Source organism: Anomaloglossus baeobatrachus, chromosome 2 (assembly GCF_048569485.1).
Source record: "Anomaloglossus baeobatrachus isolate aAnoBae1 chromosome 2, aAnoBae1.hap1, whole genome shotgun sequence".
NCBI classification, from domain to species: Eukaryota; Metazoa; Chordata; class Amphibia; order Anura; family Aromobatidae; genus Anomaloglossus; species Anomaloglossus baeobatrachus.
In genome coordinates this window covers 657,675,282-657,690,672 of record NC_134354.1, presented here as the reverse complement: position 1 = coordinate 657,690,672, position 15,391 = coordinate 657,675,282, and the positions used below count along the sequence as shown (strand labels likewise).

Sequence of the window (15,391 nt, the reverse complement as noted above, 5' to 3'; positions counted from 1 at the left end):
TCAGCGAATACTGCATACTCCGTCCCTGTCACCTGGACAGTGGTAGCAGGTGGTTCCACCTGGGCCACCTGTGGCAGAGGCTCTGGCTGAGTAAGTGCCGCAGGGGCCGAGCATTGCACACAATGAGGGTAGGTGGAACCTGCCGGTAGCATAGCCGCACATGAGGTACAGGTTGCAAAGTAAGCCTGTGCTTTGGCACCCTTGCTTTTTGCGGACGACATGCTGTTGTCTCCTCAGAGTACAATCCGGGAGGGTATATAGCCAAAAACCAACAGTGCGACCGTACAGAGTATATGTATAGCAAATAAGCATATATATATATACACTTCGGCACCCAGGGGGGCCAGCACCTAGTAACAGGTGCGGCTTACCGACCGCCCAAAGCGGTTGTGTGACCACCAGATTCCCTGCCTGGGCCTCCCAGAGCCGTGTTGTCTCTCCTCTCCAGCTTCAGAAGTGCTGACAGGAATGGCTGCCGGCGTTCTGTGAGGAGGAGGGGGCCGTGGGCGTGCCCTAGAAAGTGCGGGAATCTGGTGCCCCACTGTGCTCAGTGAGGGGGGAGGAGGATACAAAGTATGCTCCAGCCCTCAGCGCTGACGTCCAGTGCAGCGTCCCTCCCTTCCCCTGACTGGCAGGCCGGGGGGCGGGCGTATGCGGCACTAGGCCGCAGAAGCCGGGGACTAAAGTTATAAGCGCGGCCGGGAAACAAGCACGGTCAGCGCGGTAGTCCCGGCGCACTAACACACCCAGCAGTGCTACAGCGTGTATAACACAAGCGCTCCATGCGCCGTCCCCAAGGGGACACAGAGTACCTCACAGTAGCAGGGCCTTGTCCCTGACGATACCCGGCTCCTGTCCAGCAGATTCCCGCGGAGGGAGCACGGTCCCAGTGTCTGGAGACCGATTAGGATCCCACTTCACCCAGAGCCCTTAAGGGATGGGGAAGGAAAACAGCATGTGGCTCCTGCCTATGTACCCGCAATGGGTACCTCAACCTTAACAACACCGCCGACCAGAGTGGGGTGAGAAGGGAGCATGCCGGGGGCCCTGTTATGGGCCCTCTTTTCTTCCATCCGATATAGTCAGCAGCTGCTGCTGACTAAATTGTGGAGCTATGCGTGCATGTGTGCCTCCTTCGCACAAAGCATAAAAACTGAGGAGCCCGTGATGCACGGGGGGGTGTATAGGCAGAAGGGGAGGGGCTTTACACTTTTAAGTGTAATACTTTGTGTGGCCTCCGGAGGCAGAAGCTATACACCCAATTGTCTGGGTCTCCCAATGGAGCGACAAAGAAAATACGGTATATATAGTTATTTAATTAATTTTACAAAACCAAGCTTTTGAAACTCAGCAATAAAAGGATTATTCCCATTATTTCTTTCCAGGATCACTCTGCTCCCCATCTTCTTGCCTCCTACTTGATTGACAGTTGGGACCGGAGGCATTACTGTGCACTCTCCGATGCTGCTGAATGTACACGGAAGGCTTGCCTTTGCAACTGAAACTAGTTAGATCCGGGAGCCAATTATGACCTCCAGAGACAACTTCAGTGCAGTGCTTACAACACAAATGAGCTTGTAAACAAAGCACATATTCAGCCACAAATATTGAAATATAGCTGTGGCCAGAAATCTAGGCAATGAGTCATAAATAACTTACCCCCTTGGAAGAAGCTAAACACGAAACGCGTGATGGGGTGCTTCCTTTCTATTCCTTTGGCGATTTCTCGCTCCTTTTATTTATCGATATACTTCAGGCCAGGTAACCTTTTATGAGGTGTCCTCAACCTATTTCACTGTCAAACTGTATTTGTGTGCTTAACCCACTGGGTGGTGCGGCGGGTGTCCTAGATGCTCACTGCAGACAAAGTAAGGTAGGCAACTTCTAGAAACTGTCGGTGATGCAGGCTTCAAAGAAATGGCGCCCGGAGATGGAGCTCTTGGCTCAAGTTTTCATCTGTGCACGCGCCACCTCCACGCACCATTTTCTTTAAGTCCACTGCTGGGAGATAATTGGGCCGGAGGCGTCACGTGCGCAGATAAGAAATTGTGCCGACTCCGGGCGCCATTATTTGAAGTCTGCACTGTCGATATAGTCAGGATGGTGCCCGTAGCCCTAGCACAGCGACTGTAGCATTGCTCCTGCGACCCTTCTCCATGATCCCCGGTAAGCACCATTCAGCTTATAAGACACACCCCTCATTTTCCTCCAAAAAGATTGGGAGGAAAAGTGGCGTCTTATAGTCCAAAAAATACGGTACTTTATTGAGGTGTCTTCTCACCTGCATTTGTATTTATTATTTTTTTCCTTATTGCCACTGGGCTATACTTTTCTATCACTGTCGATTTGTCTGACATTTACAACCACGGGATTCCGCTCTGGATCCAATTGATCTTGCACTATTTTTACCTTTGTCCATCTGACTTGATATTTTGCCCTTTATCTTTGTATCTGTTTCTGTTTCTACCTCTGGTTACCCAACTCTATATTTTGCACTTTAACTGATGTGCAGTGGTTATTCATAAGGTCTATTCGCCTCACATTTAAAATGGGAATGTTTTCACAATTTGCTTTGCACTTTAAAGTTTTTACTTTAAGAAACAGTGGGTATATGGTATTTTCCTTAGACGTATACTTTGTTTAGCCACTTGCAGCACTGACCTTTGCAAGTTTTGCCATCCTCCGCAAGCTGGAAAGAGGTGTTGCAGTAGCACACGGGTCCATTCACGGTACGTGCACAGTGATGCTGACATCCGGATATGGTGCAGTTGTGAGCAAATTCTAGAAATGGAGAAAAATGTAATATAATATTAGAGGTCAATCACAGAAAAAAAAAATAACTGCAAACTATAAGGTGAAGGGCTTCACTGATCCATATTTAATCACTTCTGATAGAGCCAATTTTTCTTAGCAAACTATTTTTACTGGATTTCAGGGAAGTGAAAACAATATACACAAATTAAAACATATAAACTGTATAAGTAGAATAAATTTGTAAATTCAATAAGTAACATTACATGACAAATCAACATAATATAAACATAATAAAGAAAAAGCACAAAGACAAATTAGGAGGGGAAATGGGAAAACAGAAATCATAAACAACATAAACAAGGTCAACCAAACCGGTGTACCATACGCATTTATCAAATATTAACATAACTGTACTTTCTGGTGATCGTAAGCAATAAATATTTAAAGGGCAGTATAATTTTGGATGAAAAGAGACGTTCCACAGTGACCATTTTTGATCGTAAGTAGGGAGAGAATTGTTTTTAATAGCATGTGCACGCTCAAAAACATATCGAGTAAAAAATTCTTTGCATTTCCGAGAGAAGGAACCTTACTCTTATCAATAATTTTGTCAGATGGAGCCAGTTTTGACCTTAATGACAGAGCTCCTATTTCAAAATCAGACTTTACATGGGGAAAACCTTTGAATTGCTTCTACATATCCCAGTGATTATAATGTCTTTTTGGTTAATGACACATTGTACTTTATTTTATTTATAAAAGTCTAGGTCGATGTTTTGTGTTTTCTTTTATGAAAATATCTGAAATGTGCTTAAAAATATTTGCAATTTTCAAACTTAGAATATTTACACCCTTAAAAAGGAAACCTGTCACCAGATTTGGCGACTATAAGCTAAGGCCACCACCACTGAACTCTTATGTACAGCATTCCAGAATTGTGTATATAACAGCCAGGCAGGTGAGTAGAATGTAAAAAACACATATTATACTCACCTAGGGGGTGGTCCGGTCCGATAGGTTTCGCTGCTCTCCGGTCCGGCACACTGCGGTCCTGCTCAAGGAAGATCAAAGTATTGTAGTGAGCATGCGCGGACGGTCTTTAACCTTTCCTCATGCCTACGCATAAGGCCCGTTTCACACGTCAGTGAAAAACACAGACGTTTTTCACTGGCGTGTAAAACACGCACATGTCCCTGCGTGTGCCGTGAATCTCGGCACACGTGGGTTGTCTAAGTGCAATCCGGGCTCCGTTCTCCGTGGCCCGTGATTGCACTTAGAAATCAACTCACCTGCGCCCGCTCCCGCTCTCCATGGTGCTGAATCCTCCGGCGGTGCAGCATCCGACCGGCGCTGACCCCTGCAGCAGCTGCTTCCGTGTCGGCTGTGTCGTGCATCATTAAGATGCGCGACAGTAATCAGCCGGCTTAGAAGCAGCAGGGAGAACGGGCTGCAGAGGACATCGCTGGAGCCGGGTGAGTTAAAATGCTTATTATTTTAAATGCACGTTTTTTTCTGGCACGTGTTTCACGGACCACACCACTGCGTGGTCCGTGGGACATCAGTGATGCCAGAAAAAAATGGACATGTCTCCGTGCGGCAATCACGCACACGCGGGTACGCCGCACGGAGACACGTGCAGTGAAAAATCACTGACATGTGAGCAGACCCATTCATTATAATGGGTTTGCGTATGTCAGTGATTCTGGTAAGTTTAAAAAAAAGCACAAACGTACCAGAATCACTGACGTGTGAAAGAGGCCTTACAGTGCTTTGATCTGCACTCAGCAGCGTAGATCAAAGTGTGCCTGCGCAGGACCGCAGTGTCGGACTATGTGAATGATGAAGACACATCATCCACACTGGGCTGGGTAGAAGGAGGACAGATCACACCAGGGAGGAGGTGCTGGACCGGAGAGCAGCGACATCCATTGGACCAGACCACCCCGCTGGTGAGTATTATGAAAGTGATTTTTACGTAATACAGCACAGCGTAATCTGGTGACAGGTTCCCTCTAAACCAGTTAGCTATACCACACGAGTTAATAAACATTTCCCATACGTCTACGGTATGTCAGGCTCATTTTTCAAAATCCTTTTACTTTGTTAGATGTTAAAGGGTTAATATTTTAGCAGGATTTATTTCTCATGGAAATGTAAGCGATCTTCACATGCCCAGTAATCGTCCGTTAGATTGGATCCTGCAGAGATCCATTGGCAAAAAAGTTCTGCAAACACAACTTTTTAGCTGGATCTGTTTTTTGGGGGTTTTGCTTTTTTTTCTTTTTTACACGGGAGTCTATGGAAAATGAATCTGTTAACCGATTGCTATCTATCTTCCATTTGAAACTGATCCAGTCACCAAAAAAGGGATCTTTTACAAATGAAGCGGGGGGGGGGTTAAGGATGGGTAACTAGCATTCAGTTGACAGACCCATTTTCCATAGACTCCCAAGTTAAAATAAAAAAAAAAAAAAGGATCCGGCAAAGAACAATTTTTTTCAAACCACACAAAAAGAAGTTTTGTTTGCAGACCTTTTTTTGCCAACGGATCTCTGCAGGATCCGTTCTAACAGTCGATTACTGGACATTGGAACTCAGCCTTAGAAACCCTATTTTTTATATATAGTTTGTTTTGAAGCGGTTTTGAGTACCCTAAATTTTGGAAGACCCCCAAAAGGTGATGCCATTTTAAAAGTTAAACCCTTCAAATGATTCAAATCTGCTGTCAGGACGTTTGTTAACCGTTCAGATGCTTTACAGAAATTAATGTAAACAATGGAATGAGAAAAATTAAAAAAAAAATTCTACTAAGCTCTTGCTTTAGAGCCAAATTTTTCATTTTTACAGGGGGTAATAGCAATTTTAAAACACTGGGTCATGGAAATAAAAATTTTCATTTCTACTACTAAAATGTTAGCTAAACTGCAAAGTTTGAATTCATAAGAGGGGATAATGGGGAAAATGGATCCACCAATCTGTTACGCAACTTCTTCCCAGCCCAGTGATATCACATAGTTCATCAGAAGCTAATGTTTGGCCACCCAGCAGGACTTAGGCTATGTGTCCACGGTAGAATGTACCTGCGGACATTTCTGCCTGAAAATCCGCGACTTTCGCGGCAAATCCGCACCCGTGGATTTGCCGCGGATTTACCGCGGATTTTTCTTTTTTTTTCCCATTCTATACCCAAATCCACACCAAAATCCACAACAAACAATTGACATGCTGCAGATTTTTCCGCATCAAAATCCGCGGCAAATCCGCAGCGGAAAAATCCGCAGCATGGACACAGCATTTCCAAAATGCCATTGAAATGGCTTGGAAGTGCCGCTGCTGCAGATTTTCGGCAAATCCGCGGTAAATCCGCGGCAAATCCGCAGCAAAATCCGCGGTAAATCCGCAGCGTGGGCACATAGCCTTAGAAGGAATGAGTGACATCTCAGTTGTGGAACACAGATTTTGCAGGAATAGTGTCATTTACAGCACCCCTCAAGTGCCAGAATAGCAGAGAAACCCATTTTAAAAGATTACACCCCTCAGTGAACTCCTCTAGGAGTGCAACTCCTATTTTGGTTCTACAGGTGTTTTCCAGAAAAAGAAGCAGAGTGAATATTGAAGATGGAAAATTGCAAATATACCAACTTAGTGCCCATACGACGTGTCCAACTTGCGCTTCCTGAGCCATGCGGCCAGTAAATTAATTGGTTCCTTCCCCCTATACCACTGCCACACATTAGTGCACCACCTGCAGTTTAGGCTCACAATAAGGCTATGTGCCCACGTGTGTGTGCGCTCTACACCGCAGCGTAAAAAAAGTCACTGCATGCCCGCTTCAGAGCGCAGCTGATAAGCTCCGTTCTGAAACTTTGGTGACTGCAGAATTTGTGCGCTCTGGATGCTGCCTCTCCCTATAGACAGAATGGAGACAGCATGCAAAGCGCACGAAAGAAGTGACATGTTGCTTTTTAGAACGCAGCGATTTGGCAGCATGAAAATCGCAGCGTTCTAAAACGCCACATCCACATGGATTATGCACAATCTTCATAGATTGTGCAGGGGACGCAGGACGCATGCAGTTACGCTGCGGTGCAATACGCAGCGTAACTGCATGCAAATACGCAACGTGGGCACACAGCCGAAGAGGCTCAAAAGGAGAGGGGGCCATTTGACTTTGGGAGCACTAAAGGGTGTTTGGGCTTGGTTAAACTAAATATTTTTTAAAAAATATCGACGGCCTCCTCTATGTTTGGTGCCAGTGCAATTAGATTTTTTTTCTCGAATTGCACTCCTCGTATTTATACACAAGTGGGAGCGAGGCCAAGAAGGCAAAGAGTATTTATAATCTCTATTTGGTCTCTGTTCCAGTGGAGTACAGTCTTTTTAGGCCTGCACAAAACTGTGGTTCACCACGCTTTTGGACGCTAAAAAAAAAAATGATATGAAAAAACGGACACCACCGAAACAGAGGCCAAATGGAGTCCAAAATGACCACATTTGCCTTAGGGTCCACTCAAATCTGCGTATAATAAATGATCTGATTTTCATTCAGAAAAGTTGGAAGAGTGAAATCCGTTTGGTATTCCATATATCATGCGAGTGTGCGACTTTTCTCTCAGCTAACATCCATACGCCATCCCTATGCAATGTATTATCTTTGTCAGCAGCTATAATTCTACATTTACAGGACCATTTATAGTGTTTTATGCACAGAATGGTAAAAATCAGACTGTATACGGATAGTCTGTGTTGCATTCGTTTTTTTTTTTGTCGCACCCATTGACTTTTATTTGTGAGTCTCAGCCATTTTATGTGACCATTTTCTATAGATTTTCCTCATAGACTTGCATTAGATGCAGAAAAACTGCACGTAAAAAGCGCACATACATTTTAATGCAAGTTTCCGCTGCGGAAAAGCGCTAAATACGCATGTACTACACATATTACATTGTGTCAAAGCCAAATACCTGGAAGTGTCAAACACAAAGGAGGTTTATTTAAAACATGATACACCAAGAGACAAAAAAAATGCAATGTCAAAAACGCAATAAAAACATGTAAAAAATGCACCTAAAACAATGAAAAAAAGCAAGCAAACTAAATTACTTAATAGATGCAGAAATGGCTCGAAAATTCTGCGACATCAAAAGGTCATCGTGGAATCTTAGCCTAAAAGTTCTGAGCAGCTTTCTTCTTCAGGTCAGAACGATTACAGCAATGCCAAATATATAAAGGATTTTTTATTCTTTGCTACTTTTACACACTAAAATCAATAGTTTACAAAAAAAAGAATTTGAGAGCTGTAATGTTAGCATTTTTCTGCTGACAGAATCACGTGAGGGCTTGATTTTTATGCTTGGCAAGTTGACATTTTAGAGATTTATATAATTTTCTTTTTTTTATAAACAACTTTTTGATGGGTTTTTGTTTTATTTTTGTGTGCTATTATGATGGAAAAGTAACATCTGTGGCATGTTGTTAACTTTTTATGCTGTTCATCAACATGGGATAAATAACATGACAGCTTTATAGTTTTCAGACACTGTGATACCAATTATTTGCACGTTTTTCATTTTTGCTTTTACATTAAAGTAGTGTTTTTTGTTGCAAAACAGTTTTTCACAATTTTTTTCAATAGTTCTGTACTGCAAAGGATCAGACCTGTCAGCTTTGCAATGACACTTGACCTGTTCCCACCTCCAAACTTCCCTGTTGGTATGGTGTTTTTGGGGGTGATATTCAGTGCCTTTTGGTCTCCAAACATGGTGTGTATCAAACTATATTCTCCCAGTATTTCACAAGCTTGCCTCAATGATGTTGGGAAAACTTTAAAACACACTTGAACATGTTTTTTGTTCAGCAATGGAGTCTTACGTGGAGCGTGTGCATGCAGGTCATGAAGGTTGAGTGTATTACTTATTGGTCTTTTTTAAACAATTGAACCTGCTGATTCCAGATTTTTCTGCAACTCTTCACAGGTGGTCCTTCGCTCTTTGACAACTCTTCTGACAAGACTTTTCACTCCTCTGTCTGAAACCTTGTGGGAAGCACCTGGTTGTGGCCGATTTATGGTGAAATTATGTTTTATCCACTTTCCCCAACAGTGATCACTTCAGTAGTTTAGAAGTTCTTCTGAAACCAATGCCATCAGTATTGTTTTCAACAATAAGGTGGCAAAGCTCTCGAGACAGCTCACTGGTTTTACCCATCATGAGATGTTTCTTGTGTATCACCTTGTCAATGAGAACTTTTTATAGGCCATCAGTTGAACCAGCTAATATTATTCTTCACTAAGTGGCAGGATTGCTTTATAATTACTGATAGTTCAGCTAGTTTCATGACTTTCCATGGCTTTCCGCACCTCTCTTTCTTCATATGTTCCATACTTTTTCCTGATGTCATTTCTCATTATTACACAACAGAAAATTATAGACATCTATTGTTTGATTTCTTTGCCTGTGTGCATTGAATTGTTTGTTACAGATATCTGGTGATCACCTTTACAAAATATATTTACTTAGAAAATTGATTAAGTGGTCAATACTTTTGTAATATATTATATATCTCAATCAGGGCCAGCATAAAATACCAACGGTTGTACTAAAAAAAATAATAATTTTACACAACAAAAAGATGCTCTAAAACTGCATACTTTAATGTGAGAAAATACAAAGTGTGAATGGGAATCTTCTAAATTGCAAGTCGACACCACACAATTAGCCAAAATTAGCATTTTCCGAATTTATAGATTTTATTTTTTTTTTTTTACATTATTTCAATCCCAAACCATTTATGCAATGATCAATATCAACCATACCATGAACTAACTAACTAGTACAAACTTTATTATTTAATGGTGATGCCTGAAGGTTTGTTTATCTTGTCCTTGGCAGGCACCTCCTCATAAAAGAAGCAGTCACTGCAGTGGAGGAAATAGCTTCATCATGTCTGGCTCTTCGTGTACACAGAAAATAAATCTCCCTAGGGTTCGTATGCCGAGCATTCCACATGCAGAGAAGTTAATTGGACAGATTAATTATTATGTGCAATGATCCCATAAAGTGTGACTGTTCCGCAGCTAAAGTAATTGCCACACGCAACAGCCTTTCTGACTAGCACCTTTTACAATGCTGTGCGCGGTACATGACCGGCAAAGGATTAAGAGGATGTGGATGAACCCACCCCTCCAAAAAAAAAAAAAAAAGTTACAGTTTATCAGAAATTAAGGACAGATTTTCATTCTTTCCAGACGGCAGCGCCCTGATATGCATCACCAGGCTGTGCAATTGACGTCACAATTTATCTTGGTTCACAAAGTTTACAAAACAATAATTCCTCAAAAATGCAACAAACTCTCAAGAATAAGAAGTTCCCAAAAAAAAAAAATCTGCAATGCAAGAGCTTTCACTTCCTACGATGATCCAGAATGTTCATGGCCGGTATACAGAGGACTTGCGTCTCACTAGTCACTTCCTCTGGAGCCCCACAAATATGTTTCTGGACGGGGTTGTTTATGAGGAGCTGACCTTCTCTCAGCACCAGATCTATAAAATAACCGCATCAGCATGTTCCAGCTCTCCTCGCACGTTAACCTTTTACCACAAACAGCAGGATCCACACACAACTTTCCGGACTTTATTTATTTTTTACAGTGTATTTCAGTTCACATACTTGAAATATGTACAATTTTAAAGAGATTATTCCAGTTTCCACAAATAAATAGTATATTTGATCCATAATTAAAGTTATTTTCCAAGATATTTTTTCCTGATTAATTTATCAGTTTTCAAGATCTCTGTTTGATTTTCTTTAAAAGAAACCTTCATTAAAAGTAACCTTCATCATATAAGGAACACACAGAAAGCTACACAAGTAGGTCCAAAAACATTTGGACCGTGACCAAAACTTTTTGTACAAAGCCTCCTCATTTCAGAGGCTCAAAACTAATTGGACAAATTTACTTTACCATAAATAAAATGTTCATTTTAATACTTTGTAGAGAATCCTTGGCAATGACTGTCTGAAGTCTGGAGGTCATCAAAATCACCAAACGCTGGGTTTCCTCCTTTGTGATGCTTTGCCAGACCTTTAATGCAGCTGACTTCAGTTGTTGCTTGTTTGTTCATCTTTCTGTCTCAAATTTTGTCTTAAGTATGTGAAATGTAGCTCGATGAGATTGAGATCTGCCCATGCCATCACACTGCCTCCATCATGCTTTACAGAGGAATGTGGTGTGCTTTGGATCATGAGTAGTTCCATACCTTCTAAATACTTTTTTCTTCTCTAGAAGATGGCTTTTCCAGGACTTGGTGGCTTCTTTAGATGTTTTTTGGGCAAAGTCTAGTCTCGCCTTTCTAATTTTAAGGCTGATTAATGGTTTGCACCTTGTGGTGAACCCTCTGCATTTGCTCTCAAAGTCTTGTCTTCATGGTAAACTTAGATACTGAAACATTCTTCCTGGAGAGTGTTCTTCACATGGGAGGATGTTGTGAAGGGGTTTTTCTTCATTATGAAAAGGATTCTGCAATCATCCACCACTGTTGTCTTCCGTGGACGTCCATGACTTTTTGAGTTCCCAAGCTCACCAGTGCGCTTTCTTCTTTTTTTGCAGAATGTACCAAACTGTTCATTTGGCCACTCCTAACATTTCTGCTATCTGATAGATTGGATGATTTATTTTTTTTTTTTTTGTAGTCTAATAGTGATCTGTTTCTCTTCAATTGAAAGCTCTTTGACCGCATATTGTGAATTCACAGCAACCGCTTCCACATGCAAGTGCCACACCTGGAATCAGCTCCGAATCATTTACCTGCTTAACGGATGATGGATTAATAATGGAATAGCCCATGCAACCCATTAGAGCGCGTTTTAGGTAATTATTCAATTACTTTTGGTCCCTTAAAAATAAGGCACTACATATTAAAGAGCTGTAATTCCTAAACCCTTACTCCAATTAGGATATGAACATCCTGAAATTAAGGCTGACGGTCTGCACTTTAAGCCCATATGGATTATATAACTATATCTTGGATATGTTTTGGAAAAAACTAAAATGCAAAAATGTTTGTCATTGTCCATATATTTCTGGATCTAACTTTAGTTGCCAAAACAAAGATATCTTTTCACATAACTATTCAAAAAGCACACGTGATTGGTGCACCATTGGAATGGCTGAGCAGTTCAGTGCATCTTCTCAGCAACTTATTCTCTCTCTATCTATGCCCTCTTCTACCTTCCGTAACCACCAGTGTGGTCAATCAAGGAAGAGATGGCAGAGAGATGAAAAACAAGTAGGTGGGACTGTCCACTAAACTGACCTGCAGGAACAATGTGCACTAAACTGATCTGCTGTGCCAACGTGCAGTAAAAACTATTGGCTATGCCAACATTTACTACAATAATTAACCGTGCTCATGTCCACTAAAGTGATCAGGTCTAAGAGATCTGTTTGATAACGTATGTGATTTGTATTGTATTATCTGCAGACAAAAACCTCTCTCTCTCTCATATTATATATATATATATATATATATATATATATATATATATATATATATATATATATATAAATATATATATAAATATATATATATATATATATATAAATATATATATAAATATATATATACATACATACATACATACATACATACATATAAACACACATTTAGTGATGTGTAAGTATTGAACACGGCATACTGAAACCTATTTAATACTTTGCACAAAAGCCTTTGTTGGTGATGACAGCTTCAAGATGCCTCCTATATGGAGAAACTAATTGAATGCATTGCTCAGTGTGATTTTGCCCCATTCTTCCACACAAACACTCTTCAAACTCTGAAGGCCCCGTGGCTCCAATGAACTCTGAGCTTTAGTTCCTTCCATATATGTTACATTGGATTCAGGTCAGGTGATTGGTTGTGCTATTTTAGCACCTCTATTTTCTTTCTCTGAAACCAATTGAGAGTTTCCTTGGCTCTGTGTTTGAGTTCATTGTCTTGGTGAAATGTCCTCCCTCGTTTCATCTTCATCATCCTGGTAGATGGCAGCAAACTTTTATTAAGAATGTATCGGTACATTTGTCCATTCCTTCGATTATATGAAGTTTGCCAGTGTCGTATGCTGAAAAACAGCCCCACATCATGAAGTTCCCAACTCCAAAAATCACTGTTAATATAGTGTTTTCTGGGGTGACAAGCAGTGCCTTTTGGCCTACAAACATGGTGTGTATTATGGCATTCAATTTTGGTCTGATCTGACCAGACTATATTCTCCCAGTATTACAAAGGTTTGTCTAAATGTTGCTGAGCAAGCTTGCAATGTGCTTGAACATGCTCTTTGTTCAACAATGGAGTCTTGCAAGTTGAGCATGCATAAAAGCCATGAAAGGAGAGTACATTTCGAAATCCTTTCTTTGAAACAATTGTATTTGCCGATTCCAGGACTTTCTGTAGCTCTCCACAGGTGGTGCTTGGCTCTTGGATGACTCTTCTGATAATTCTTTTCACTTCTCTGTCTGAAATCTTGCGTGGAGCACCTGGTTGTGGCCAGTTTATGGTGAAATTATGTTCTTTCCATTTCTGGATTATGGCCCCAACAGTGCTCACTGGAACCTTCAGTAGTTTAGAAATTCTTCTATAACCAATGCCATTAGTATGATTGAAATCAATAAGGTTGCAAAGGTCTTGAGACAGCTCCCTGATTTTACCCATCAGATGTTTCTTGTGGGTGGGTTGTTACTGACATCTGGTGAGAAATTCATGTCAATAGCTCCTTTAGAATTACATTTAGTTGGAAAATTGGTGACAAGCTCAATACTTATTTCACTCACTATGTATGTAGAGAAATTTATATAGAGATATATTGCTGTACACATATTAGTTAAATGGTTTATATTGATTTTTAAATGTTGGGTAGGATATGAACAGGAAACGTATGGGGACACAAGGAAAAATTAGGGATGGTGACAACATGGGGAAAACAGGGGGAAAAAATAAATAAACAAAGCAATTTACATAAAAAGATCAGAACTTTTTCCTTTTGTTAAACGTTTGTTAATCTGAGTGAGTATTTTTACAATTATTATATATACACATCATAGCTGGATATATAATGGTATAAAGAAAGCTTAGTCCTAGTCAATGAAGTCATTATTATACAAGTTGTGTGTGAAGTTTTGTACACATATTATGAGGCAATCCCTTTTCAATACCCCATGAACATGTTCCATGCTCATGACAAGTAATCGTAGACAAAGCCTAAAGCCCGTTTCACACATCTGGCATTTCACCGGATCCGTCACACTCCAGTACAGTGTAATACAGTACAATGGCATCGCGCCAAGCTCCGGTCACATGCTCTGGTCACATAACAGCATGTGACCGGAGGTTGTCGCGATGCCATTGTACTGTATTACACTGTACTGGAGTGTGCCGGATCCGGCAATCCGGCGAAATGCCAGATGTGTGAAACGAGCCTTAGCTAACTAAGGCTATTTTCACACATCCGGCTGTAGCAGTGCGGCAAAATTCGGTGCTCTGCTGAAAAAACGAAACCGTTTTTTTTGTTGCCGCCGGTTTAGTTTTTTTCAGCATTGGGCCGCATGGGCTTGCGTTCTGTCCGGTTTTTGCCGCATGCGGCAGATTTAGCCGCTGCGGCACATTTTTCAATGCATGCCTATGGACGCCGGATGCGGCGCGATGCAGCAAAAACCGCATCCGGCCGCCGCATGCGGTTTCTTCCACTGCGCATGCTCAGTAGGGTGCCGCAACCGGAAAAAACGGACGGGCCGCATGTAAAAACTTATGCAAAGGATGCGGTGTTTTCGCCGCATCCGTTGCATAGGTTTCACAGCCGGATTGAGCTGCAGTGCTCAAACCGGATGTGTGAAAATAGCCTAACAGTGAAGATTGAGGATTAGAAAAGAATGGTCTGGTTTTCTTTACCCCAGAAACCGCACCAAACTTGTACATGAGATGTATCTGTAGTAGAGCCCAGCTTTATTCAGATGAATGGGAACGAGCTTCATGTAAGACAGCCTATGCACAAAAATGACACATGTTAAAGAAAAAAGGACACCAAAATATTTTAACCCTTTAAGATCTGAAACTTAAAAAAAGTCATATTAATACAAATAACTTTCTTTTATATGGGGGTCTTCTTAAGGCTGGGGCCACACGGGGATTACTGCGATCCCCTCGCATGACACTCGGCTCACGCTGGCAGCACAGCAGAGCCAAGTGTCATGCGAGTGTCCCTGCGACTGAGGTCCGACCGTGCGAGCGGACCTCAGCTGCAGGGGGCGCGCCGGCACTGAGGAGGGGAGGGAGGGATTTATCTCCCTCTCTCCTCCATAGTCGGCTATTGCCATTCTCACACTGCACTCGCGGTACACCGGTGTACCGCGAGTGCAGTGCGATTTTTCTCTCGCCTCATACACTTGAATGGGTGCGAGAGAAAGTCTCGCATTGCACCCGCAGCATGCTGTGATTGTTTTCTCGGTCTGATTAGGGCTGAGAAAATAATCGCTCATGTGCGCTGACACACAGGCTAATATTGGTCCGAGTGGAATGCAATGTTTTATTGCACTCCACTCGCACCGATTTTCAAGCCGTGTGGCTTAGGCATAAAGTAGAGACAG

General features: G+C 41.8%; 1 protein-coding gene across 4 annotated transcripts in view; it reads right to left on the bottom strand.

Annotated features, from left to right (window-relative positions):
- LRP1 (LDL receptor related protein 1) overlaps window positions 1-15,391 on the bottom strand; it is a 494,504-nt gene that overhangs the window by 312,715 nt on the left and 166,398 nt on the right. For all 4 annotated transcript variants that reach the window (XM_075337062.1, XM_075337061.1, XM_075337063.1 and 1 more), the window contains one exon: window positions 2,662-2,781. In XM_075337062.1, coding sequence (XP_075193177.1) covers window positions 2,662-2,781 — 120 coding nt within the window. The remainder of the gene's footprint in view (window positions 1-2,661; window positions 2,782-15,391) is intronic.